General features: G+C 26.3%; 1 protein-coding gene across 1 annotated transcript in view; it reads left to right on the top strand.

The window, feature by feature from the left end:
* Window positions 1-16,346, top strand: part of LOC107447342 (putative receptor-type tyrosine-protein phosphatase mosPTP-1) — a 128,684-nt gene extending 112,338 nt beyond the window's left edge. The window contains exons 17-25 of the mRNA XM_087155087.1: window positions 1,065-1,199; window positions 4,110-4,261; window positions 5,685-5,820; window positions 5,903-6,061; window positions 8,035-8,205; window positions 9,038-9,166; window positions 10,554-10,825; window positions 13,389-13,524; window positions 15,454-16,346. Of these exons, the coding sequence (XP_087011213.1) occupies window positions 1,065-1,199; window positions 4,110-4,261; window positions 5,685-5,820; window positions 5,903-6,061; window positions 8,035-8,205; window positions 9,038-9,166; window positions 10,554-10,825; window positions 13,389-13,524; window positions 15,454-15,615 (1,452 nt within the window). The 3' untranslated portion in view covers window positions 15,616-16,346. The remainder of the gene's footprint in view (window positions 1-1,064; window positions 1,200-4,109; window positions 4,262-5,684; window positions 5,821-5,902; window positions 6,062-8,034; window positions 8,206-9,037; window positions 9,167-10,553; window positions 10,826-13,388; window positions 13,525-15,453) is intronic.
* The last annotated feature ends 7,347 nt before the right edge of the window (window positions 16,347-23,693 follow it).

Raw genomic sequence — 23,693 nt, 5'->3', positions numbered from 1 at the left:
TGAAAGTAATCTTATTTAGCATTCCTTTTCATGAAATAGTGGTTTAATTTTTGATCCTCCTTATTCATTCATCATTAAATGCGCTTACTAATTTACTTTTATAAATATTTGCTTCCTTACCTGCTTGCCATAAATAGCTTTTTGTCATAGACAAAAATGCTATCATTACTCATTGTGCAATTCAGATGCATTAAAAATGCAAACAGGATTTTTTTTAAATGTTAAGTGATGAAATGTCTATGCACTAGTCTCATGCTGTTTAAAAAATAGTTCTTAAACATCATAAGCTATTTTCTGGGACTTAAAGTGCTTTGTAAACCTCACTTTGGCAAGAGAGCAGAAAGTGGTTTATTGACTGTCACTTATTTTGGCACATGCTCTCTTTGCATGCCAGCATGAACCTAGTCCTTCTGATTGGGATGATGCAGTAAGTATTTCATTTTATTTTCTTTTTTGTTGAACATTATTTAAGTTTTATACACCAATTTTAATTTTTCTTGTATACTTTTTTTTCAAAAAAAGGTTTGCAGTAAATTAGTGCCAAGTAATAACCTTAAATTATTTTTCATTAAAGTACTTGGGGCTTAAAGAGTTGTTTATTATTATGCCGACATAGAGATTCATATTCACGTGATTTAAAAGCCTCATATCGGGACTCATATTCTCTCAATTTAAGATCATGCATGTGATTCATATTCATATATTCATACAATTTTAAAATTAATCATCGGGATTTATTATCACATGGTTTACAAGTTTAAAAATCTAACTTTTTTGTCAAATTTTTGTGTGTATATATATATATATATATATATATATATATATATATATATATATATATATATATATATATATATATATATATATATATATATATATATATATATACATGTCTATATATATATGTCTATATATATATATATATATATATATATATATATATATATATATATATACTTGGTTTTCCTCTTTTTTACTTTCTGACTACTCTCATCCCTGAACCATAGTAATTTATTTAAATATTCATATTTGAGGAACAAATAACTACCTAAAATTTCTTTCAGAGGAAGTGTGACATGTACTGGCCAAAAGAAGGGACGGAAACTTATGGAATCATCCAAGTTCGTTTAGTGGAAGAATTAGTTATGGCTACTTATACTATAAGAACTTTTGCTATAAAGAATGTCAAACTAAAAAAAGTAAGTGTCAAATTTATTCCTATTTAGAATTTAGAGAAATTTATGTTTTCAATTTTTAACTTTCATATTTTAAGTAAATAAAATCATATTTTAAGTAAATAAAAATTATAAATAATAAAATTAGGAATTACATTGAGTTTTTATTGTGTTTTAATTTTAATTAGTTTATGTTATGTGTTGTAATGTTAATTATGTACTTAATTACTTTAATATCATCATTGTAACACAATGTCTTCTGATTTATTGATTTAAAAAAATGATTTGCAAAACAGAATTTTTTTTTAATTATAATATCTATCAATAATTATTATTATTTAAATGAGTTGGAGAAAGTAGAAATCTTGAACATTGAATTTCAAATCTTTGAATCTTGTTATGTTGAAAGAATACAGTTTGTAAAGAAATTCTAAGAAAGAAAAATAAAAGTAATTTGTTACATTTATCTCATTTATTACAGAAGAAGAAGCAATGTTCTTATTTATAATTATTTGCCTCAAAAAGAGCTATATTTTTTATCATATCAACTGAACTATAAAGTAATATTTTAGATTTCACTAAAAACTATTTAATTTGCTAAGTTGAGAAATTGAGCTTGACTACTTCATTTCCGCATTTGCAATGGCTTACTGTTTTTTTTATAATAAATTTTTTTTAAAAATAAAGCTGTATGTTAATGAAAAGCAGTATGTTAATGAAATTTGTATTAAAAATGAGGGGAAGTATAATTAAATCTTTTCAACTGTTTGAACCAAAATTTTTTAATAATTAAGTAGGCTCATTTGTATCTAAGAATATTGATGCAGCAATATGAATATATTTCAAACATTGTGTTATTTTTTGAAAATCTACTTTAAGAGGGAAAATTAAATCAATTAATACTGTTCTTAACTTAGTTATTAACTTCGACTTATAATAAGATTATCAGGTCATGCAAACTAATAGTTAAGAATGATAAAACTTCACCTATTAAAATCAAGAATGATGGGTATATTTTCTTTTGATAATAAATTTCTCAAACTAATTATTTATTGAACTTGAATAAATACTCTTAAATTTGATGATAATAAATAAATTTCATGTTAGTGTAAAGTCGCGTATCCGGAATCGGTGGGACTTCCAGAAGTCCGTATAATAGATTTTTCTGTATAATTGACCCCCAAGGTAAACAAAGCTTAAAATGATTTAATAAACGATCTGAATCTAAGAAGCAAAAAATAAATAAACATTATTTTTAAGGGGAATAATGTTTTAGCATTAGAATATCTAATCAATCAAATATAAAATATTAGAAAAAAAATATTATTGCTGAAAATATGGAAAACGAAAAAAATTTAACGGTTACGAAAATATTAATCCGCCATTTTGAACTAGAACGATTCAAGCAGGAAGGGGAAATTCATGTCATTCTGGAACAAAGCTTAAAATGATCTAAATTTAAGAATCAAAAAATAAATAAACATTATTTTTAAAGGGAATAATGTTTTAATATTAGAATATCTAATCAATAAAATATGAAATATTAAAAAAATATTGCTTAAAATATAGAAAACGAAAAAATATTGACATATGAAAATAATAATCCGCCATTTTTAACTTGAATGATTCAAGCAAGAAAGGGAAATTCCCGTCATTCATTAAGGTGGGTAGGTGGAGGAGAAAAATTCATTTCCTCCTTATTTGTGAAAGAAAATAAGTGTAAAGAGGAGATCATTTAAGTTGAGGGTGGGGAAGTAACAAATTATTGTTTTCTCTCCAATCATTGGCTATCAATCAAGCATAAAGGCGAGGCACGCTGATCAGATTCTCTTTATTTTTTCTTCTATGACTGAAAGAATCTGCTAAAGAAAGAACGTTACCCCCTTTTTCCCCCCGCCTCCTAAATATTACATGGTATGGGGAAAAACGAATGTTTTGTTTCTCAAGGACGTGTATCCTTTTAGACCTATTCAAATATTCCATTTTGACTCCCCCTCCACCTTAACGCTTACCCTTTTCCACAGTATTTCTTCTTTCAATGAAAAGGTACCAGGAAATGCCTCTTTTACTAGCCACCTGCATGGGAAAGGAGGGGGGGGGGACTCAGTTGCGGTCTTTTGAAAACAAATCCCCCTCTTTTTCCTACATTCCAAGGGAGGAGCGTCACTCAATGATCTTGGTACATCTTCACTTCCCCTTTCTGGTGATTTATGCTCATTTAATATTTCCTCTATTTCATAGAAAATCATTTCAAATATCATATTAATAATTTAATGTTCTTTTTGTTATGTAAGCCAGGAGTTTTGCTATTGAATGTTTTAACCCTGAAGCATTTGGAGTCTAGGTAAAATTCTAAGGAGTACAATATTTTCTAATGAAATAAAAATGAGTAAAATTGTTTTTTTATTGAGGATCTAGTGCTTGGAAAATTCTAAAAATTATGCTCAACAGATTAATATTGAAACTTTTTTTTTTACATTAAAAGAAACATTGAATTTGAATAGATTTGAACTCGACATATAAAATTAAACTTGAAATATTATCTTAAAGAGTTAAAAAAATAACACATAATTTATAATTAAAAAATTATAGCAAAATCACTCTCTGATTTCAGAAAAGTATCCATAGAGTTAAACTTGTATTGATTTTATATACTACTGCAATCGCGTGCTAAACCCTTTTTGCCAAATTTTGAGACCAAAAAATTTTCTGAATGCATAATTCCTAATTAAATTTTATTTCTAATTTGTAGTATTGATTTTTAAATTTATATAGTTTTCATATTTATAATTTATCAATAATTAATGACAAATTATGAAAATTTGCAATTTAACAAAATTAAAGTTATTTTTATTTCATAATTATTATAATAAACATCCTTTGGATTACCTCTGTATACAATTTCATACCAATTTTGGAATTATTTGCTTTCAGAAATTTATGTGTGAAAGAAATGTTTACCAATATCATTATACTAATTGGCCTGATCATGGTGTACCCGACCATGCTCTTCCTGTCTTAAATTTTGTCCGGAAATCATCAAGTGCTAATCCTAATAATGCTGGTCCAATTATTGTCCATTGCAGGTGACTGAAAACTTTTTATTTTAATTATTTAATCATGATTTGAGAAAATATTTTGCATAAAAATAATTGCATAGTCTTTAGTTAATATTGTATACTCATTTGTAAAAATTTAGGTTTCAAATTATTTAACCTAATTCAAATATAAAGTTTTAGCATAATTTTTTTTATTTACTAGTATTTATATTTTAAAGTAAATTATATTCTTAAATTTATTTTAACTATATAGCTGAATTTGTTCTAATTTTTACTGAAAGCGCAACTGACAATAAATACTATTATACAATAATACAATAATAGTTCATTAAAATATTATAAATGAAAATATTTGTGGCCTCCAAGCTGAGAATAGTAGTGTTTTCAATCATTTCTTACTAAAAAGGAAAATTACCTTAGTAATATTTTCTCATACATTACATAAATATGAAAATATTTCTTTATATAAAACAATTATAAAAATTTTACATAAGCTTGAGGAGGAACTTGAACTGATTAAATTCTTATTGTTTATTACAATTCAAACTAATGTATGTGTTTGCATATAGATGTAAACTAAATTACTTTAAAGTATACAATGCAAAAAATTTAATTTTATTATGGGAGATAAAACTGGTGTACGGGAAATTTATTTACAGAATTTATGAGATGTCCTGTTTATCTTTTATGAAGAGAAAAGTTTTTAATTGAAATGAACATTGCTAGGCACCATTATAAGTAAAATCTTAACTTATAGTATTTGGCTATTAAATTAATTAAATATATATAAATATATATATATTAAACCACAAAAAATCAGTTATTTTTTATCTGGCACTAAGCCTATTTATGTGGCAAGAGTTATTCCTTATGTATGGATGTTCTGTTATAGAAAGAATAATTTGATAAACTTTTTTCTTACAAGAAAATAATTTATTTTTATGTTTTTTTTTACATGTATCCAGGAATAACATATGCTTAGTTTTAACTCCTAGTTTGAACTACTCAAGAGAAAAACTAATAAAGAAAAGTATATTTTTAATAACCTTAATATTTAGCTACATAAATGTAAACATTATATATTAACTGTGCTTAGTAATTACACTTAAATTTAAGTTATATATCTGGTTATAAGGTTGTTTAGAGAAGTGAAATTTTACTCATTCAAGTTGAAACATTAGTTATTATGTTTATAATAAAATAATTTTAATGGTTTTTAAAAGTGCAATTGGAAGTCTAACAGATTAAAATAAAATAAAATAATAATTGTAAGTTAAATAAATTTATTAAAGGCAACTGACAGAAATGTCCCATTTTCTGGAAAATGACCCATTAGAATATTTATTTTTAATTGTTGTGTGTTGAAATATTTCATCTTGAAATAATAAGCAATTTTGGAACCTATAAAGTTTTGTTAAAAACTAAATGCTTAAATTTTATTTATTGTTAGTGCTGGTGTTGGTAGAACTGGAACTTATATTGTGCTAGATGCCATGCTTCAACAAATACAGCATAGACAAAGTATAAATGTCTGTGGCTTTCTTAAACATATACGGCAGCAGAGAAACTACTTAGTTCAAACAGAGGTTTGAGTTAATTTTATGTGTGTAGTGTTCTTCAATATTATAATCACCTCTCTGTCATTTTTCATGATAATTATTTTTCCAGGAACAATACATATTTATACATGATGCTCTTCTGGAAGCTCTTGAGAGTGGTGAAACTGAAGTTCCATTGCATCAATATGGCTCATATTTATGTAATCTTAATAGCCCAGTTAATGAAAATAGTGATAAAAGTCAAACACAATTAGAAAAACAATTTAAGGTATTACAGTTGTCTTGATTTCCTCATCCATTTAATTTTTATTAAATAATTAATTTGTTTAAGTTGGTAAGGGAAATTTTATATGTGTTTAAACTATTCTTAACTCAAAGTCTCTAGGAAATGCATTAAATAATTAAATTACATTTTTTGTTTAAATGTTACAAAATTTATGTTATAATATGCAAAATATCCTTTTTTAAAAATTGCTTTTGTCCTTAGAAAAAAGTTAAATGTTATTTCTTAATTTAAGATCTAGCATTGTAAATAAATTAATAAATTAAAATTTAAAAATACTTTTAATTATTGCTACTACAAAAATGATTATGAAATCTTTAAATATTAATGCTTTGATTAATGTATTATTTTTGCCCTGATAAAGTAGTGTAAATAAATGTAATGTTTCTAAAAATTTAAAATGAAATATTCCTTTGTAATTTTACAAAATTTAACAACTTTTGCCAACTATAGGATAATAACTTAATTTTTAATTTTCAGTGATGTTTTTTATTTTATGGTTTTAATCTGAAGAAATATTTCCAAGATTAATATTCAGTGTGTGAGCTTTTGGAATATTTTTGGTTTTTATTTCAATTATTAATTTATTGAATAAAATATTTTTTTCAGTGCATGTTCAATTTTATTTCAGTCCTACACTCTAAATAAGTATAAAAAAGGTATCAGCCATAAAGTGAACCATGTTTTAATAAACATGACAAAGGTTTAAGATTTTTTTTTTTTTTTAGTATCTAAACTGTTCTTAACTTTCTAATAGTCATGCGCATAGAAAATGGCATTTTGAAATGAATTCATCTCTGTATAGAGAGAATTTCTCTTGTTATTAGAGTGGGAAATCCTGTATAGCTGATAAACATTCTCTTAAATTAGTCCACTTGTGAAACTTCTTTATTTGAAAATGAGGTTTTTACTATGCTATTTTAAATCTTAACAGGCTTTTACTGCTTCAAAAATATTAAAATAAGTTTTTGTGCACCAGAATATTTTACAGCTTTATGATTTTGTATGTAGATTATGTAATGTATTGATTCGATGAATGATAGACAAATATTGAATAACTAAAACCAGTCTGAAGTTCATGCATTTTGTAAAAATTTGAAATCAGTAAACTCTAGTTGTAGCCAAGCAATTAAACAAATAATCCTTTCATCAAAATTTTCCAGTTTTGACTAAAGTAAAATGATGAATGAAATCTTTATTTTCTTATGATATAGAAGTTTTGGGTATCAGTTAATTTGGCATTGAACCCTGTTTTTGAAATCTTTTAAAATTTAAATCTTTCTGTAAACTATAGCTATATTTTTGAGCAAGTGTGATTCCTCTCTCCAAACTATAAGTGACAATCTCTGTGGTTATTTTCAATTTCATAATTTAGCTCTAAGGGTTTGAAATGAGTGACAGACCACATTTTTTTATGATTCTCTAGCTGAAGCTTTTTTGCTCATGGTCAAGTGACTGGAAGAACTTCAATCTTAACGCTGTACTGGTTAAAGATAGTGTAGCTAAAATAATGTATTTTATGCATTTTTTTTTTGTCTTTTCTCTTATACATAAGGATTTTTTGTCATGGTCTTAACAGTTTTTTAACAAATGATAAATTTAAAATATAAATGCAGGTTTACTCTCTCTTTTATTCTGTTATATGTATTGTTTGGAATTATGCCTTTCATTTATCGAGCACTTGCTTGAATTCTCAAAGTTACTTCATTTACTATTTCAAATTTTTTCTCAGAAAGTGTTCAATAATAAGAGAAATCTACACATTTTCAAACTTATTTTGTAATCACTCAAATTACTTTAAAAGTTTTTTTTAATAAGTACTTTGTTTTTTAATAAGTAACTTTTTAATAAGTAATTTTTTAATTAGTAACTTTTAGCACCAATGTAAATTTAAAACATTTTTAAAGTTAGATTAGTCATTACTTTTTAATACAGTTGTCTCTATGTAATTTTTTCAGCTGGCCACATCATTTAAAGCTAAAGATTTTAATGTAGTATCAGCTCTAAAGCCTTGCAATAAGGGCAAGAACCGCTCACTTAATCTTATTCCTCTTGAATCATACAGAGTTCATATTACTCCTAAACCAGGGACTGACGGATCTGATTACATTAATGCCACATTTCTTCCAGTAAGTCAACTTTTTTTTCTCTTCATGAATTTTGATTTTCTTATTGTCTTTATTTATTTTATAGAGTTTCATCCTAAAAACTCCTTTGAATTTTAATGTACATCCCTATTTTACCCTCCCTCCCAGTGTTTCAATTCTTTAGACAAAGTTGTACTAAGTCTTGCACGCTACTCATTACTTTTCCATAGAATAACGTAAGAGAAACTACAATTTTAATGCAGGAAAGCAACAGTTTAGAGTTCGAATAAAAGCTCATAAGCTTATACTTATTTGCACAGGTTAAACTCTTTCTGATCTACTAAGGATCCATTGACGAAAGAAGTATAATAAAAAAGTTATTAGGAAGTATTTGTTTTAAAGCTATGAAAGAATTAAAGCAGTTTGAAAATTTGTTAATGCCTACAATAGAAGTTTATAGTATGCTATTGATTATGCACGTTGCTGGTTCTTTTTCTTATATCACTTACTGACTGTTATGTCAAGTATAATTCTTGTATAAAAAGCCATATAAACTTAATGTAAAAATGCTTTAATGCAGTTTTATGAAATTTGAAAACATTTGCATTAATGCTAGCGTCATTCTAATAAGACATTTTGGATTAATAAATTATGAAAATAAAAGGAATCTCTCATAAGATATCTCTCTCTTACATATATATATGTGTGTGTGTGATAAATTTCAATCCTATGTTTTCTTAATTTTTTGTGATTGACTACTTTAATTTTGTACTTCGTTAAAAATGCTACAATTTAAAAGATATACTTTTCAGAAAGATTTCTTAATTAGTATTAAACAATATTTTCTTAAAGTTCTGATATTTTTCTTTTTTAGGGATTCAATAAACTTCGAGAATTCATCATCACTCAGCACCCATTAACTGTTACTATTCCTGACTTTTGGCAGATGGTTTTTGATCACAATTCGCAAACTGTTGTGGTGTTATCATCTGTTGATGATAAAGTAAATTTTATTCTCAGTGCTGAATTTTTTAAATATGTTAAAGTTTTTGTTTACTGTATAGTAAAGATTAGTTCTTTTATATATTCTATACTTCTATTATTAGTAGTTGTTTTACTTATACATGCTGCGTTTTTTTAGTATATATTGCTTATATTATGTATTGCTTATAAAATATATTGCTTTTATATTACAATATATTTTATATTATAGTTTTAGTTTACTTTATTCATTTTCAAGTAACTGATTTTCAAGTGGCATTGGGCTCTAGAAGTATTATTAAAGTTTTAGATGTTTTGATGGAATATTACTCTGAATTTGGTTTGGTAACATTAATCCTCAAACAGTGTTTCAATTTCTGAAAAGCGTTTCTTATTTATACACTGTTTTCTTATTTAATATTGCGATTAAAACTATTTTTCTGGAGAAGAATAATGAAAATTGAAGGGCACACTTTCTGCTTTGGGAGAGTTGAAAATAATGTTGTTAAGCAACTTGTTTAATAGTATTCGAATTTGCAGTATAGCAAGGGCGGGTGGGAGTAGGCAGCCTGTCTCATACAGCATATTTGTATAGGGAGGCTTTTTCAAGTATGAAATAATTATTAAAATTAAAAAAAAACATATTATCAAAAAAGATTAGTTTATGCTACCCTTAAAAGAATTAAATTATAGTCTAAATTTAGTAAAAAGTTTTAGGTTTTAATTACCCATTTAGTTTTAAAATATTATAATAGGATTTTCCACCTTAACTCTGGTATTAATGTAAAGTGGAGACCACAAAAGATTCTTTATTCAAACTAAAGATAATGCATTTTTCAAGAGATTTCTGCAGTTGAAAATTAATCTTCTTGAAGTAGATATCATTTTTTCATTCATTTTTTTTTCAAAACTGAAAACCATGTAACAATAAGCTGAAGATCATCAGTTATATGAAATAACTGTTATACATTTTTCCAGTGATAGAAAAAATTATACTAAAAATTTTGTTATTAAGGGTAAAAAGATATAAATGAACAGTAAAGAAACCTTTCAGGTATAATTATTATTATTTCAAACAAAATTTTAAAAATTGTTAAAATATCTTAGAAACATCATTTAAATGTGTACAATTGTTTGAAGTTAAAAGGAGGCTAGGTTTTATTTAGTTATATTAGATTTTGTAACTAAATAGGCTCTGATTGGCATTTTTGAAATTATATTGAGTAGTCTGAAGAAATATATTTTTAAATGTAGGAAGGTACTCAAAAGTATGAAAAGCTTATTAAGCATGTGAAACTTATAAAAACATTTGTATTAAAATATTGTATGTGTGAAGGTATGACTGTATAATTAGCTTTCATTTTGAATTATACTTTTACAGATTTTCTAATAACTTTATTTTTTATTAGGAATTTCCTTGTTTTTGGCCAAAGAAAGGAGAAGAGGCTGATCATGGTGGTTTCAAAGTGAAAATGGTTGAAGAATCTTGCCAAGAGTCATTTGTCACAAGAGATTTTATAATACAAGCCACACAAGATGAATATGAACTGGTCTGTCGTATTTTCCAATGTCCTGGTTGGCCTGAGTGTTGCACCCCACCAAATAATGTTTTTGACTTGGTTCTTTTGGTTCAAAAATGGCACTTAGAAAATAACTATGGCCCTATAATTGTTGTTGATAAGTATGTGCCGTTAATACGTACTCATTCTTTAAAATTATATAATTTTCTTATTATTATAACCAAAAATACTAGATTAAGACTTTTCTTAACACTCTTTTAAAATCATATTTTACATTTTGGAATATGAATATTAGAGCCGAAAAGTTCTGAAATTAGTAGATAATTGAAAGTATTCTGTTCTATTTATTATTTTTTTTACGAAACTCGGGTTTAATCAAAGTTTTAGTTCATATTGATATGTTATTTTCAACTAAAGTCAAGACTTTTTAGTATGACCCCTATTACTGCAACTCGTTTCATTATGAAATCAAATGCATAAAGTCCTGTTTACTGTTCTACGGACATAATGTTATTTTAATGTTCATTTGTACATCTGCACTGAATTGTTCATTCCAATAAAGTGCCAAAATTTATTCATTTGAATTTTAAAAAAAATTTTAAACTAATTTTTCCTTTGATAATATTAATAATAAATGTAAAACAAAATAAATGTAAAACATCTTGAATCATCTGGGAATGAAGAAAGAGTGCAGTCCTCTTAAATTCTTATTCTAAGTCTTTCGCAGTCATAATTTATTATATACAGTTGCACCTTGTACAGTAGTATACAGTAGATACGAGTGCCCTAACTTACGAGTTACTTGAGATACGAACTGACGAGCGAGTGCAATTTTGTTTTGAGAACGGCCATGCACGAAACTCTTCTCGTCCTTGAAAATGCTTCTGCTCACCCACCAAACCTGGAAGAGTTCATGTTTATAAAGATTCTCTATCTACCACCTAACACCACTCCTTATCCTGCAGCCCATGGATCAACAGGTGATTCCTAATTTTAAAAAGCTGTACATTGAGCACCTGTTCTGGTGCTGCTTTGAGGTAACAGAGAACACAAACCTCACCCTTCGAGAGTACTGGAAGGACCACTTTAATATCGTGATATTATTAAATGTTACAATGAGAACCTTGACCTCTGCATGGAAGAAGCTGTGGCCTGAGTCTGTAGTTTCGAAAGATTTGAACCCGAAGTGCCAGTGGAGGATGAGATTGTGTTTCTAGGAAAATTCATGGGTCTGGTGATGGGTGAGAGAGACGTGAACGAGCTCGTCGAGGAGCACACTCAGGAGCTAACGACCGAGGAATTACAAAAGTTACATTCGCTGCAGCATTCCGTGGTTCTGCAAGAAATTGGTTTTGAGTATGAGCCAGAGGTGGAGGAGGTTATCTCTATAAGTGAGATAAAAGAGGAATGTGGGAGATAGTTTCACAGTTCGTGGATAGTTTCACAGTTCCTGGTCATGCATCGGAGCTATTTACTGATGCTTGACAGTTTTTCTTTCTTTTTTTTGAATCCGGCGAAAAAAGCTAAGATCAGTGAAGAGACAAGCAGTGACTAAAATTAAGCATACAGTGGCATTTAAGTTGTGTGTAAGTTGCATTTAAGTGACCAAAATATAAATATGTATGTACAGTTTATAAAACCAATTTTTTTTGCTTTACATTCTCTTTTATTAAGTTTTTATACAATATTTGTCATTTATAAAAAAAATTTTCTTATTCAAAAACACGTAACAAAAGCAATTGGGGGTAACGTTTTTGGGGCTGGAATGGATTACTGGCATTTCAATTAATTTCAATGGGGAAAATTGCTTTGAGATACAAGCAAATTGACATACGAGCAAGGTTACGGAACGAATTAAACTTGTATCTCGAGGTATCACTGTGTATCAAACGTCTTATTAATAAATGTAACTTCCTTTTTAAATAGTACAATAAATTTATCAATCATACTTTTTTCGTTTTAGAATTGTATTCACTATTGTGAATGTCAGTTCTCTCGTGCTTTTTTGTTCAAGTTGAAATGTGTTGTCTTCTCAATTATCTTGACGTATATTATTTATTAAAAATGACAGCTGTGAATGAGTATTATTTTTAATACATTTTTACCTATGAAGTACATACTACTTTTGCTTTAGCAATAATCTCTATGCAAAGTTGATCTTAAACCTATGCCTACTAATTTATATAGCATTTTAATTTGCAGAGTAGGTGGCTATTTGAAATAAGTAAGCTGTATGAAATGGTTACAATCATAATAACTAGTTATATCTTTAAATATGTGGCTATAGTAAAACATTTGTTTTCATTTTTTAACTGTTCTGTTGTTATTTCTGTTTGTTATTTAAATGTTTCAAACACTCGGCATCATTCAGTATGTTAATTTGCTCATAACTATTATTTGTGGTAAAATAAAATTCTTTGATTTATTAAACATTGTATTATAAATTTAGGTTACATGTGTTGAAATATCAACTTTCTTTAATTTTTAATCACTGACTAATATAAAATTAAGATACATATATCATATAAAAAGTAGAACTATATTGGGAATTGAAAAGTAAAAAAAGAGAATTCATATAATTCCAAGTTAAAACAATTCCCTGCTGTAGGTTAGGTATTTTATATTTTATTAAATTTTCTTAAATCTATAAACTATTATAATATACTATATACATTTTTGTGCTAGAAATATAAGTTCTTTTCTGTAATAATATTATTTTTCTAGGTTTGGCGGGACTGAAGCAGCATCATTTTGCTGTCTTACAGCATTGAACAAACAGTTTAAATATGAAAAATGTGTAGATGTTTACTTACATGCTAAACTCTATCATATGAGAAGACCAGGCATTTGGAAGACACAAGTAATTTTTTAATTATATCAGTACACAATTCCTTTTGATTGTTCTGACAGTGTTAATTTTAGTTTAATATTGATCTCATTGTATTAAAGATGTTTTTTTAATTATTTAATGATTACAAATATGTAACATGTGAAATTAATCTTAAACTCAATGTAGGGAAAAATCTTTTCCTCTTGAATCTGTTCTTGTTTCTGTGCAATAATAAGATGAAGAAAATTATACACTGAGGCAATTAAAACCATTAAATTTGTTTTTCATAAATTTGCTGTTGACAAAAGACAGGATGATTATTTATATAATAAAACAGTTTCCTTGAATTATTTATAATTGTTTAATTAAATTAGACTTCTGCCACACCACACAAGAATTAGACTTCTGCCACACCATACGTCTCACCCATTTATAGGGCAGACCCATTCATACATCCATTCATTCATCCACAGATCGTAATTTTGACCTGAATCAGAGAACAATCGATCTCCAATCCAGTACCCCCAGATGTATTGATTTGCTATGGGAACATGGAGGACTTTTGCGACTCGACAGATTTAACGTGCATCTGTCACTTTACTACTTGGGGAGTCTTTGGCCGGCGAGGTTCGAACCCACGTACTCTCGGACATGGGCCCAGCTCCCTTCTACCAGGCTATCCCGGCCCTATCAATCGGTTATCAAACTATTTTAAAATGAAAAGTCACATTTTTTGCGCTTCAACTATATCTTGAAAATTCATCAGAATTCTGGTGAAATGTTACAGTTTAACAACAATAAAACAGGGACATTGTATAACTAAGAAAAATTGCAGTACTTTGCATTCGATACTGCCAATCATGAATTCTTATTTTTTTTTTTGTAGATGAAAACATAAAAATAAATTTTTTCTATTAATTATTTTACCAGATTCAATTATAACTTAATATTAAGAAGACAATATTCTAGCTATTCATAAAAAACAATTCTGTTGCTAAAATAATTCGCATGTTTATTAAAGAATTGTTTCCTAGTATTCGTTCTCTGTCTTGTGTATTATAAGAACAAGAATATCATTATAATACAATATGATGCTTTTAGTTCTTTATATTAAAGCATTTTAATCAAACTGGTTTCTATGTAATTTTTGTTAGTTTTTTTAATCCTTCTAAACCATCTATTGAAATTTCTTCACTGAAAGTATCTGTACAATTCACAAAAACTGCATTTTGGGATCTTTGAGTATGTGTGAAAAATAATGGCATGTTGTGAGCCTTTTCTTTGGAGTTGTCAAATATAGTGAGGGTTTTATTTTTGAGGCTTCAGTCAAAAATGGTCAAGTTAACTGAGGGTAACTAACCATTTGGGGTTTCAGTTTTGGGTTTTCTTAATTTTTGGTCAAAGCTCAATATATCAGTGATGTTATGCAAAAGTGACAGAGCAAAGACACCTCAAAATTAAGAGGAATAAATATTAAGTCTAGAGAAACTATTGCAATTTACTTTTTTATTCTGTGATTGTGTTATTTAAAAAATAAATGTGATTTCATTTCTTAAATATTATGCAATAGATAGTAAAATGGTCAACAATAATTTCTTACATCCATTGTTAATAACATAATTTAAGTCCCCTTTTTAAAGACGCACACATTGCTAGTAATTGACCGTAAATTACTGACCGGTAACTTCAAGTTTGGATAGACGGTCGAAATTCACCCAGCTTTTCATCCTTCCTAGGTCATTAAAGTGCACCAAGTTTGTTGAGGCAAGATAAACTTGTATTCAATCTTGTTGAGCTGGCAATTTCTCTGAAATTGGGGCCCTAATCCCAAGGGCTACAGAAACAGAGAGCCATCTGGCAGGATGTAGCAGATTCTTTTTATTTCTAATGATGTAAAGTTATTGTAACTTTTAGATTCAGTTAAAATATTTGATTTATTTTCTATTAAATTTTTTGTAGGATGATCTCATGTTCCTGTATCGAGCACTAGAAAATGTCATAGCCGCAGGATCTTCTGAAACAGAGTCAGCTTTAGGCAATGCAACAAACGGCCATGTGAACAGCAATGGACATGCTGTTAAATTGCCAACTACTTGTAGTATAGATTCAGCTGTAGCATGATAACAAAGCAAAATTATCTAAAGAATGTAATTTATATTTAAAAATTGAAAGAGAAATATTGTTTTAGCATTGCTTACGATACAGGTGACCCCCTTCAGCACTGCATTCTTGTGTGTAAATCAGAAATGATCTCAGATCTCATTATTAGGAATGCCATCGATTTAAAGTCATTTTATTAATATGAGATTGGGTAAATGCAAAGTCTTGTAAAAAGTTCTGTGGTGTATTTTTTTTAAATGAACTGAACCACTAGTGCCATTAGGCAATCTGGTTTTATATGTGTTCCAAGAAGTTCCAGCTCCTGCACTGCCTGTGTACAGTTGTGGTAGCTTCGAGAATGTTGATGCTGAGATTTATAGAAAATATATATTTCTGAGTTGCAGTCCCTCTTCTATTAAAACTAAACTTTTAATAGAAAAATGAAGTGTCTAGTCGAGACCTGTATTATATTGAACACGAGTGCTTAGATTCAATTTTATTCCTGATGTGAAAAGCTCTCTCTATTCCACAAACAAATGAGAGTACACAACATTTATATTCAGAAATAATGATAATAAGAAAAAGAGCTATCTAAAGATTAAAAAAAAAGACTCTTATTAAAATATATTTTGTTACTGATAAAATTATAAATTTAGTTTTATTTTGATGTAAAGTAATCCACGGACACATCTCAATATGTCCTGGATGTTTCTATCAACATCAAACTAAAGTATAGGCTGCATTTCTTTAAAGGTGAAAAATATGCTCTTTTCTATAGACACTTTCAATATAAAATGGATTCCATGCATTTAAAGCTCAAATGATCCATTTTTTGAATAAGTATAAATTATTTATTTTTCCAACTTAAAATAATTTATTGTTTTAGAACCTAAAGCACTTTTGTTTTCAGTCTTGTATATTTAGTCGTATTTAGGCTATACCTTTGTGTAAATTATTTTTTGTGAAATATCAATGGGAGGTTGTATTATTTTTTCAGCCTGCTTTGTTCCTAGTGGTATGGTAGCTAATTTTTTATTGTAAATGTATTATTTATGAATTGTTTATTGGCTTACACTAAATTGGCAAAGCTTGTAAATATTTAAGTGAAGGTATTTATATACATGCATTGATCATTTAAACACTGTCTTCTCATCTGCTATAGTTTTTCCTTATTATTTATTTTAATTTAATAATTTTTTTATAAGGAATAAGATTTAAAAGGAAATTTTTTTTTTTATTTTGCACATTCCTTTTTCGTAAGTTAACATTTATATTTTATTATTTTACTTTTCTTAAGTTTTCTACTTTTACATTCCTTATTTTAGTTGGACAGTGATATAATCCTGTTTAAGTAATTTATATTTAAAAAGATACCTGTATTTTATCTGGGGGTTATTTTTTCTTTGGTAAAAATTAAGTTATTGCTATTATTGGAATTCACTTGTCAGAAACAAAATATCCGAATTTGTCATTTTATGCTGGTCAAAGTAGTAGGTTTTAGTTTGACAGTGATATTAACCTGATAGTCATTTGTGTTGGAAGTAACTTATATTAAAACAAGGAAAAAAATCTATTTAATCTGTGAATCATTTTTTCATCTGTAAAGGTCTGGCCATCATTTTTATTAAAGTAAATTTATTAGAAATAAAATGTCCGAATTTGTAATTTTATCCTGTTTTAATTTCTTTTTTTAAATCATAGTAATTAAGTTAACAATTATCAAATATTTTTAAAACTAAAATTCATAAATATAAATACCTACATGAAACTTGATTAAAATTTTGAGCTAATTACAGACATGTAAATTACATTTGTTACCTTATTATTAAAAAAAAATATTTTAATTTCTTATAAAAAAATCAGGATATATTGGTGTGTAATAAAATGTACAAAATAATCATTTGCATAAATTATAAAATTTAAAAGAATATATCATTTATTAAATTATATTAATTATTAAAAAAAGTATAATTATTAATTAAGAAATTTACTTATTGAGTATTAATTATCACTATTTTCAAAATTTTATTCACTGCACAAAAAAATCGATTATACTTTAGGATCACTTTTGTAAGACTTTTTAATAACTATACTAGTTCAGAATCTCAAATAAAAAATAAATAAATAAAAAAACACATGTTCTCTATTTTAACAATAAATTAAAATATCATTTTCTATTGTTAACAAAATGTTTTATTTAATTTTGGATTATGAATGTTTTCATCACTAAAACTTAGCTTCCTGGCAAATTAATAGTAAGTAAAGTTTATTATAAAGTATATATTCAGTATATATTCAGTATATTTCAAATTATAAACTTATACACAGATCAAAATAATAAATCCGTTGCTGAATAGTTTTAACTTTAGTAAAGAATTCCATGCATGATTGTCTATTTTTTGGTACTAGTATTGTTTATTTTATATAAAAAATTTTTTTAAATAACTATTAAGCTATTGTTTAATATCCAATCAGTTTTTTTAGTTTTTAAGTTGATCCAACTTGATCTCAAACTGTGAATCTAAGATAATATGTTATAAGGATAAGCTTATTAATTAATTTCATCAGCTGAATCAAGTTCTCAACTATATTGGTTTAGTGTGTAATATTGCATAATGTTTTAAATTACAGATTTGGTGTTATAAGCGAGTGCCAATATTTACTGACAAGAATGGCCTCTGTAGAGCCTAATAAAAAATAAAAATTTCAAATAAATATCGATAAGTTTATTTATATATATACATAGTATATTAATGTGAAAAAAATATTTTCATGGAAATTTAATATTCTTCAAAGAAAATTAAAAAAATTAAAATTTCAATGTTTTGCTAGCCATTAATCATTTCCATTGTGACATTTTAATGCTACCAAATTGCTGTTTCATATTTTAGTTACATAATTTCATTCAAAATAGGTTTATTAATTAGGAAATAGAGAATAAATTTTGATAAATGACATAAATAGTAACTAATTGTTTAAGTTTAATTTCTCAGATAAATGTTGAATATATGATTAACAATCTTTTACAAGCAAAATTACGAAAGAATATTATAGTATTATTATTCATGAATTTTCATATTATGTTTTAAAGAGATCTTCTTTGCAAGTTTTATTTTAAAGTTGCATTTTATTTAAATTTTTTGAGCACGACAAATGATTAGTTTGTATTAATAATGAATTTAAATTATTGCAAAAAGACTGTGTGCAATACATTTACATATATTAAATTAGCTATAAATAAATGAGCTAGGTATGACAATTAATAGCACATAAATAAATTTTCTTTAACACTGTAATTCATTTGAGTTCTCCCAATTTTCCTTTGAATGATGAATGCATATATAAATTCTTTCTATTTATTTTTAAACTGTGGTAGAGACTGGCTATTTTTACCACTCCTTTTGTTACGTTCCAATAAATGAAACACATTTTCATTTTTTGGAATTTATATTAGAATTTTTGGTTATGCTTTTTACTGAATAATGCAAATAAACTTATTTCAATGTTACATTACTTGTTAAAATCAGGCATGCAGACATTTAATATGACATTTCCTCATTGTTTTGTATAAATTTCTTTTAATGTAAAGCACTAATTGCTAATGAATTATATTTTTTATTTTCTTTTATGTGTGGTTATATTTCTAAATATATAGTATCACTGTAAAATGGGGTTAATAGTAATAGTTTCAATTTTCTATAGTAAAATTTGAGAAGTTCAATGCAAGAATCATCAGATTTTTTTATGACTTTTGTACTATGAACAATATAGCTGCTTTGATTAGTGCAAGAACCAGGTAGAATTACAGAATCTGTTAGAGGGGAACTCTTTTAATGTAATGTTCCTTATTAATTTCATTTGATTCTTGTCAAAAATTTGTAAATCTAGACTTATTTTGTAGCTACACCAAATCTCTCATTTGTTTTTTATTTTATAAAATTGTATATTATCATTATTTGGGTTTAAGTTGTTTTAGTAATATTGAATCTTTTCTTAAAATTGAAATGTATGCTAAATAGATATTTTTTTATGTTAATTCAGTATTTCTATTCAACCTACAAAATATAGGTGATTAGAAACTGAGAGCTAGCTTCTAAAATTACTACTAAGTACGATATCTGTTGTCAATATTAAATATTTAATAAAAACAGATTTAGTAACTTGATTATGACTTAAGTTTGTATAATCGTTCAACTTATTACTTATAAAACTTATTGTTAGCTTATATCTATAACCTTTAGTCTAAAACTTATTTAAACCTTTAGCTATTTCACAAATAGGAACCATTAAGGAGAATGTTTCCTTGTGTTACCCAAATTTTACTTAACAACATAGAAAAAAAAAGTGGTTTGCTTTACAAATTACATTATTGGTCAAAGTGTAATTTTATTAGCAAAAGTTGCAGTAAGTTAAAATTTTGAATAATATCTGCATACCCTGTTAATTTAAAAAAATATTTCTGTTTATTCAAGTGATTATATGAGAAATTACTTGTCGGATATATTATGTCAAATATAAGCACTATATGATATAATGGCAAAGCTCTTACTGCTCTCTCAAAATCACTTAAGCTTTTAGAATTTTAAAGATAATAAACGGAAAAAAAAATGACATGAGAAATATTTTCAAACTGTCAGATCAATTATTGCTTTTAGATTAAGTTACTGACTATATTTGAGGTAATGAGAATGGATAATTAAGATCATTGAGATTCTAACAGAAAAATTACTATTTTGAAATTAAGCATGTCATCTAATTGCGAACAAATCTCAATATAATTAGTTGAAATATATTTAGCATTTTTGACTTGTCTACCCTGACTATAGTAATTCACTATTTCAAAAAGCATGTTTTTCCTATTGTTCTTAGTTATTTCCATCTAAATGTTAAAAACTTTAAATTATTTGACATATTAAAATATTAGCTCAATAGTTTCTAATCACCCTAGTTTTTCTATTTACACCATTTTACAGCACAGAGAAATTTGTAAATAGCAGTGCTTTGTCAAAATCCTTTTATAGGTAGAAGTCTTTTTTAGTTACGGGACTGTAATAACAAGAGTAGCTTTTTTTCCTTAATTTTTTCTTCACTAATTGTTGTAGGAAATAGCTGTATTTTGGAAATGCAGCTTTTAAGTAAAAATATATATATAATTAAATATGAGACTATTAAATGTTAAAGGCTGAAAAATTTTATTTTACCTCTGCAGTTATATATTACTATGTATAACATGAATATTTCTGAGCTGATTGAAAGACTTTTATCGTGTGAAGTTAAATGAAATAATTTAGTTTTCAATAGTTTTTAGAGTAGAGATAAATTATATGGAGAAACTTTTATTCAAATATTTCATGGTTGGATGGTTGAGATATTGCAAATACTGTGCTTTCTGGTTTGAAGCAGATGATTTTTGTGCTAGTTTAGCATATGTAGAGTTTCAATTCCTAAGTTTTAAAGTTATGAGTTATTGGTTGTTAACCATGAATAAACTTTTCTTCCTTTTTTGTAAATCTGATCAATGAAGACTAATTATTATCTTAGCTGTCATTAATGAAGGGCCAATCACCTATCCATGAGCTCAAATAGGCTAACTCATATATTGTATTCTTTCCAAATTATAATTTTAAAAATATTAGTATTATTTCTAGCTATAGTATTTTTTCCATGTGATAACATATTTGTAATATGATTTATTCTGAAAATATGATGTTGAGTGTTTGGTGATTCAACTTTCTGCATTTGTGCATGTAAATTTGTATATAGATTCTTTTTTGTCTCTATAAGTAGGTGCTGGTTTGTCTAACATCATAAAATTGACGTTTTTTATTGAACATCCAAACCTATAATAGCCACATTTTTTAATCATCAATGTAATGACTTTTTAGGATTGTTTCATTTTATAAAAGTTCATAATTTGCTTTTAATAATGTATCCTTTATAATGTATCCCATTATTATATTACTTACTTCATAATCATTTAAAGCATTGAGTGAATTGTTGCCTATATCAGTGGGGTCCTGTGAAATTAGATTAGAGTGTATTTCCCATTGAGTGAAAGTTTCTCATTTGGCAGCTTGACTATGCTAATATAGCTATAGAAATTCCTGTAATTATACAAAATATGAGCCATATTATCTTGATAACATGGCATTTATAATTGTTAACTTGAAACAGATAATTATTTTTAAATTGAAGCATATGATCTTTTTTAATTAAAATTATTAGTAAAACAATTTAAGTCTACAGTAAAAAAGATGTTTGTACAAAAGTAAATTGGAGGGATGTTTTTTTTTAAAATATTTAAAAATTAAGAATTACAATATATTTTTCTAGAAATTATATGTTGTGAAACATTTCTTATTAAAAAAAAATTGTCATATCCAGTTTTAAATTCTTTGTCGATATAGGAAGTTTTGTAGGCTATTTTCTTTAGTTACTTTTTTTTTTTTGTTTTTCTTTGTATTAGAAGCATTTTGAAATTTTAGTAAATTTCATCCGCTATTCTTTTAAATTTTTATTAGCAATTTATTTTCCAATAGCATGTAAATCTTTAAAAATCTTACCTAAGTTTTCATCTATTTTTTTCATTTTAAGTATGTGTATGCATTTGTCACTTTTTTAAAATAAAATTTGTATTTGTTTATTAAATTAAGTACAAAAATGTCACATGTTTTTATTATTATTATTTATAAATCATTGCAACTTTCTGTCTTGTTTGTAATGTTTTTCATATTTGTTTTCAAATGAAGTGAAATTCAAGGACTCAAAAAGTGTGTACAATTTGATTTTGTTTTTTGGGGACCAGGGAAAATGTGATATAAAAGATAGTGCTCCAACTTGTTTGTTCTTTTTTTATTATTTTATGTTGTTTTATTAATTTTTAATGTTTGTCTTTTAAAATGCCTATTTATTTTCATCAAAATTTCATTGTTTGTTTTTACATGGCATTAGTTAGATTTTTTATGCATTGTTGTTGTATATAATATGTATAAATATAATTTTTTTTACTTGCCAATCAGTTTGTATTATATTGTCTCATTATGAGTTGAAAATAAGTTTGCAGTATTTTGTTATTGCTTTTGTTGATTTAGCGCATCTATATTTCTACATTAACTGTGACATATTTTAAACTACTTTACTTTTTTTACTATTTATTCTTTATTATTTATCAAAACCTTTTTTCAGATTTTTACAACAAATTGGAGCTCATGCAAGTTTATTTACAATTTTTAGAAAAAATAAGTTTACAACTTCGTACTTTGTAAAATATAAAGTAACAGAAACCATTATAGACAATTTATCAATTCCTTCAAAATATATGAACAATGGTATCATATTTAATTTGCTCATGCCACAACTGAATCTCATATTATAGTTTAGGAAATCTTTGAAAACATTGTTTATTTGAGAAATTTAATTTATTGCCAATTTTGTGATGTAAGATATTTTTCACATACACTTTATGTTTAAGTATAATTTAATGAATGTTGCATAAGTTTTGTGAGCAGTGTTTATTTTTAAGTTTGATTTATCATGTCATTTAAGAAACCAATTGTCTTTTCACAATCTATCTGATTTTAATCTGAAATAATTTTTATGGATCTTCCTTTCTCACATATGGTAGTTTGTTCTGTCAAGAAATCAAAATGTAAAACTGTTTAGTTTCAATAAGTTGATATAGTGTAACAGTATTATAATAATGGTAATTGTTGCTCAAGCAGTTTATCTTAAATAATAAATTTTTCCCAGTTAAAGTTACACATGGTGCTATTATTGTCTTTTCTTTTTACTTATAATTACAGCTTTATTTCTATATTAACAAAATTCTTATGCAACACAGCAGCAGAATACACCAAGTGCATTCACCTTACAATAAATATTGCTATTATTTTTTCAGAAAAAAGTTGTTTTTTTTCCATCTCCTTCAGCATCATCTTAGATTTTTTTAAAATCAAACCTTATTAGTGGCTTTATAGCTTAATAAATCTGATTTTATGTATGTTAACCTTTAATAGTCTGGAAATTACTAATTTACTTCCGCTTCTCTTCAGGTATATTTATAATCATATAATTAAAATTAATTGTAAATGTAACAGTTA

Source organism: Parasteatoda tepidariorum, chromosome 11 (assembly GCF_982258835.1).
Source record: "Parasteatoda tepidariorum strain Cologne lab strain chromosome 11, Ptep-v5.0, whole genome shotgun sequence".
NCBI lineage: Eukaryota > Metazoa > Arthropoda > Arachnida > Araneae > Theridiidae > Parasteatoda > Parasteatoda tepidariorum.
The sequence above is the reverse complement of the archived record's forward strand: the minus strand, read 5'-3'. Positions and strand labels throughout refer to the sequence as shown.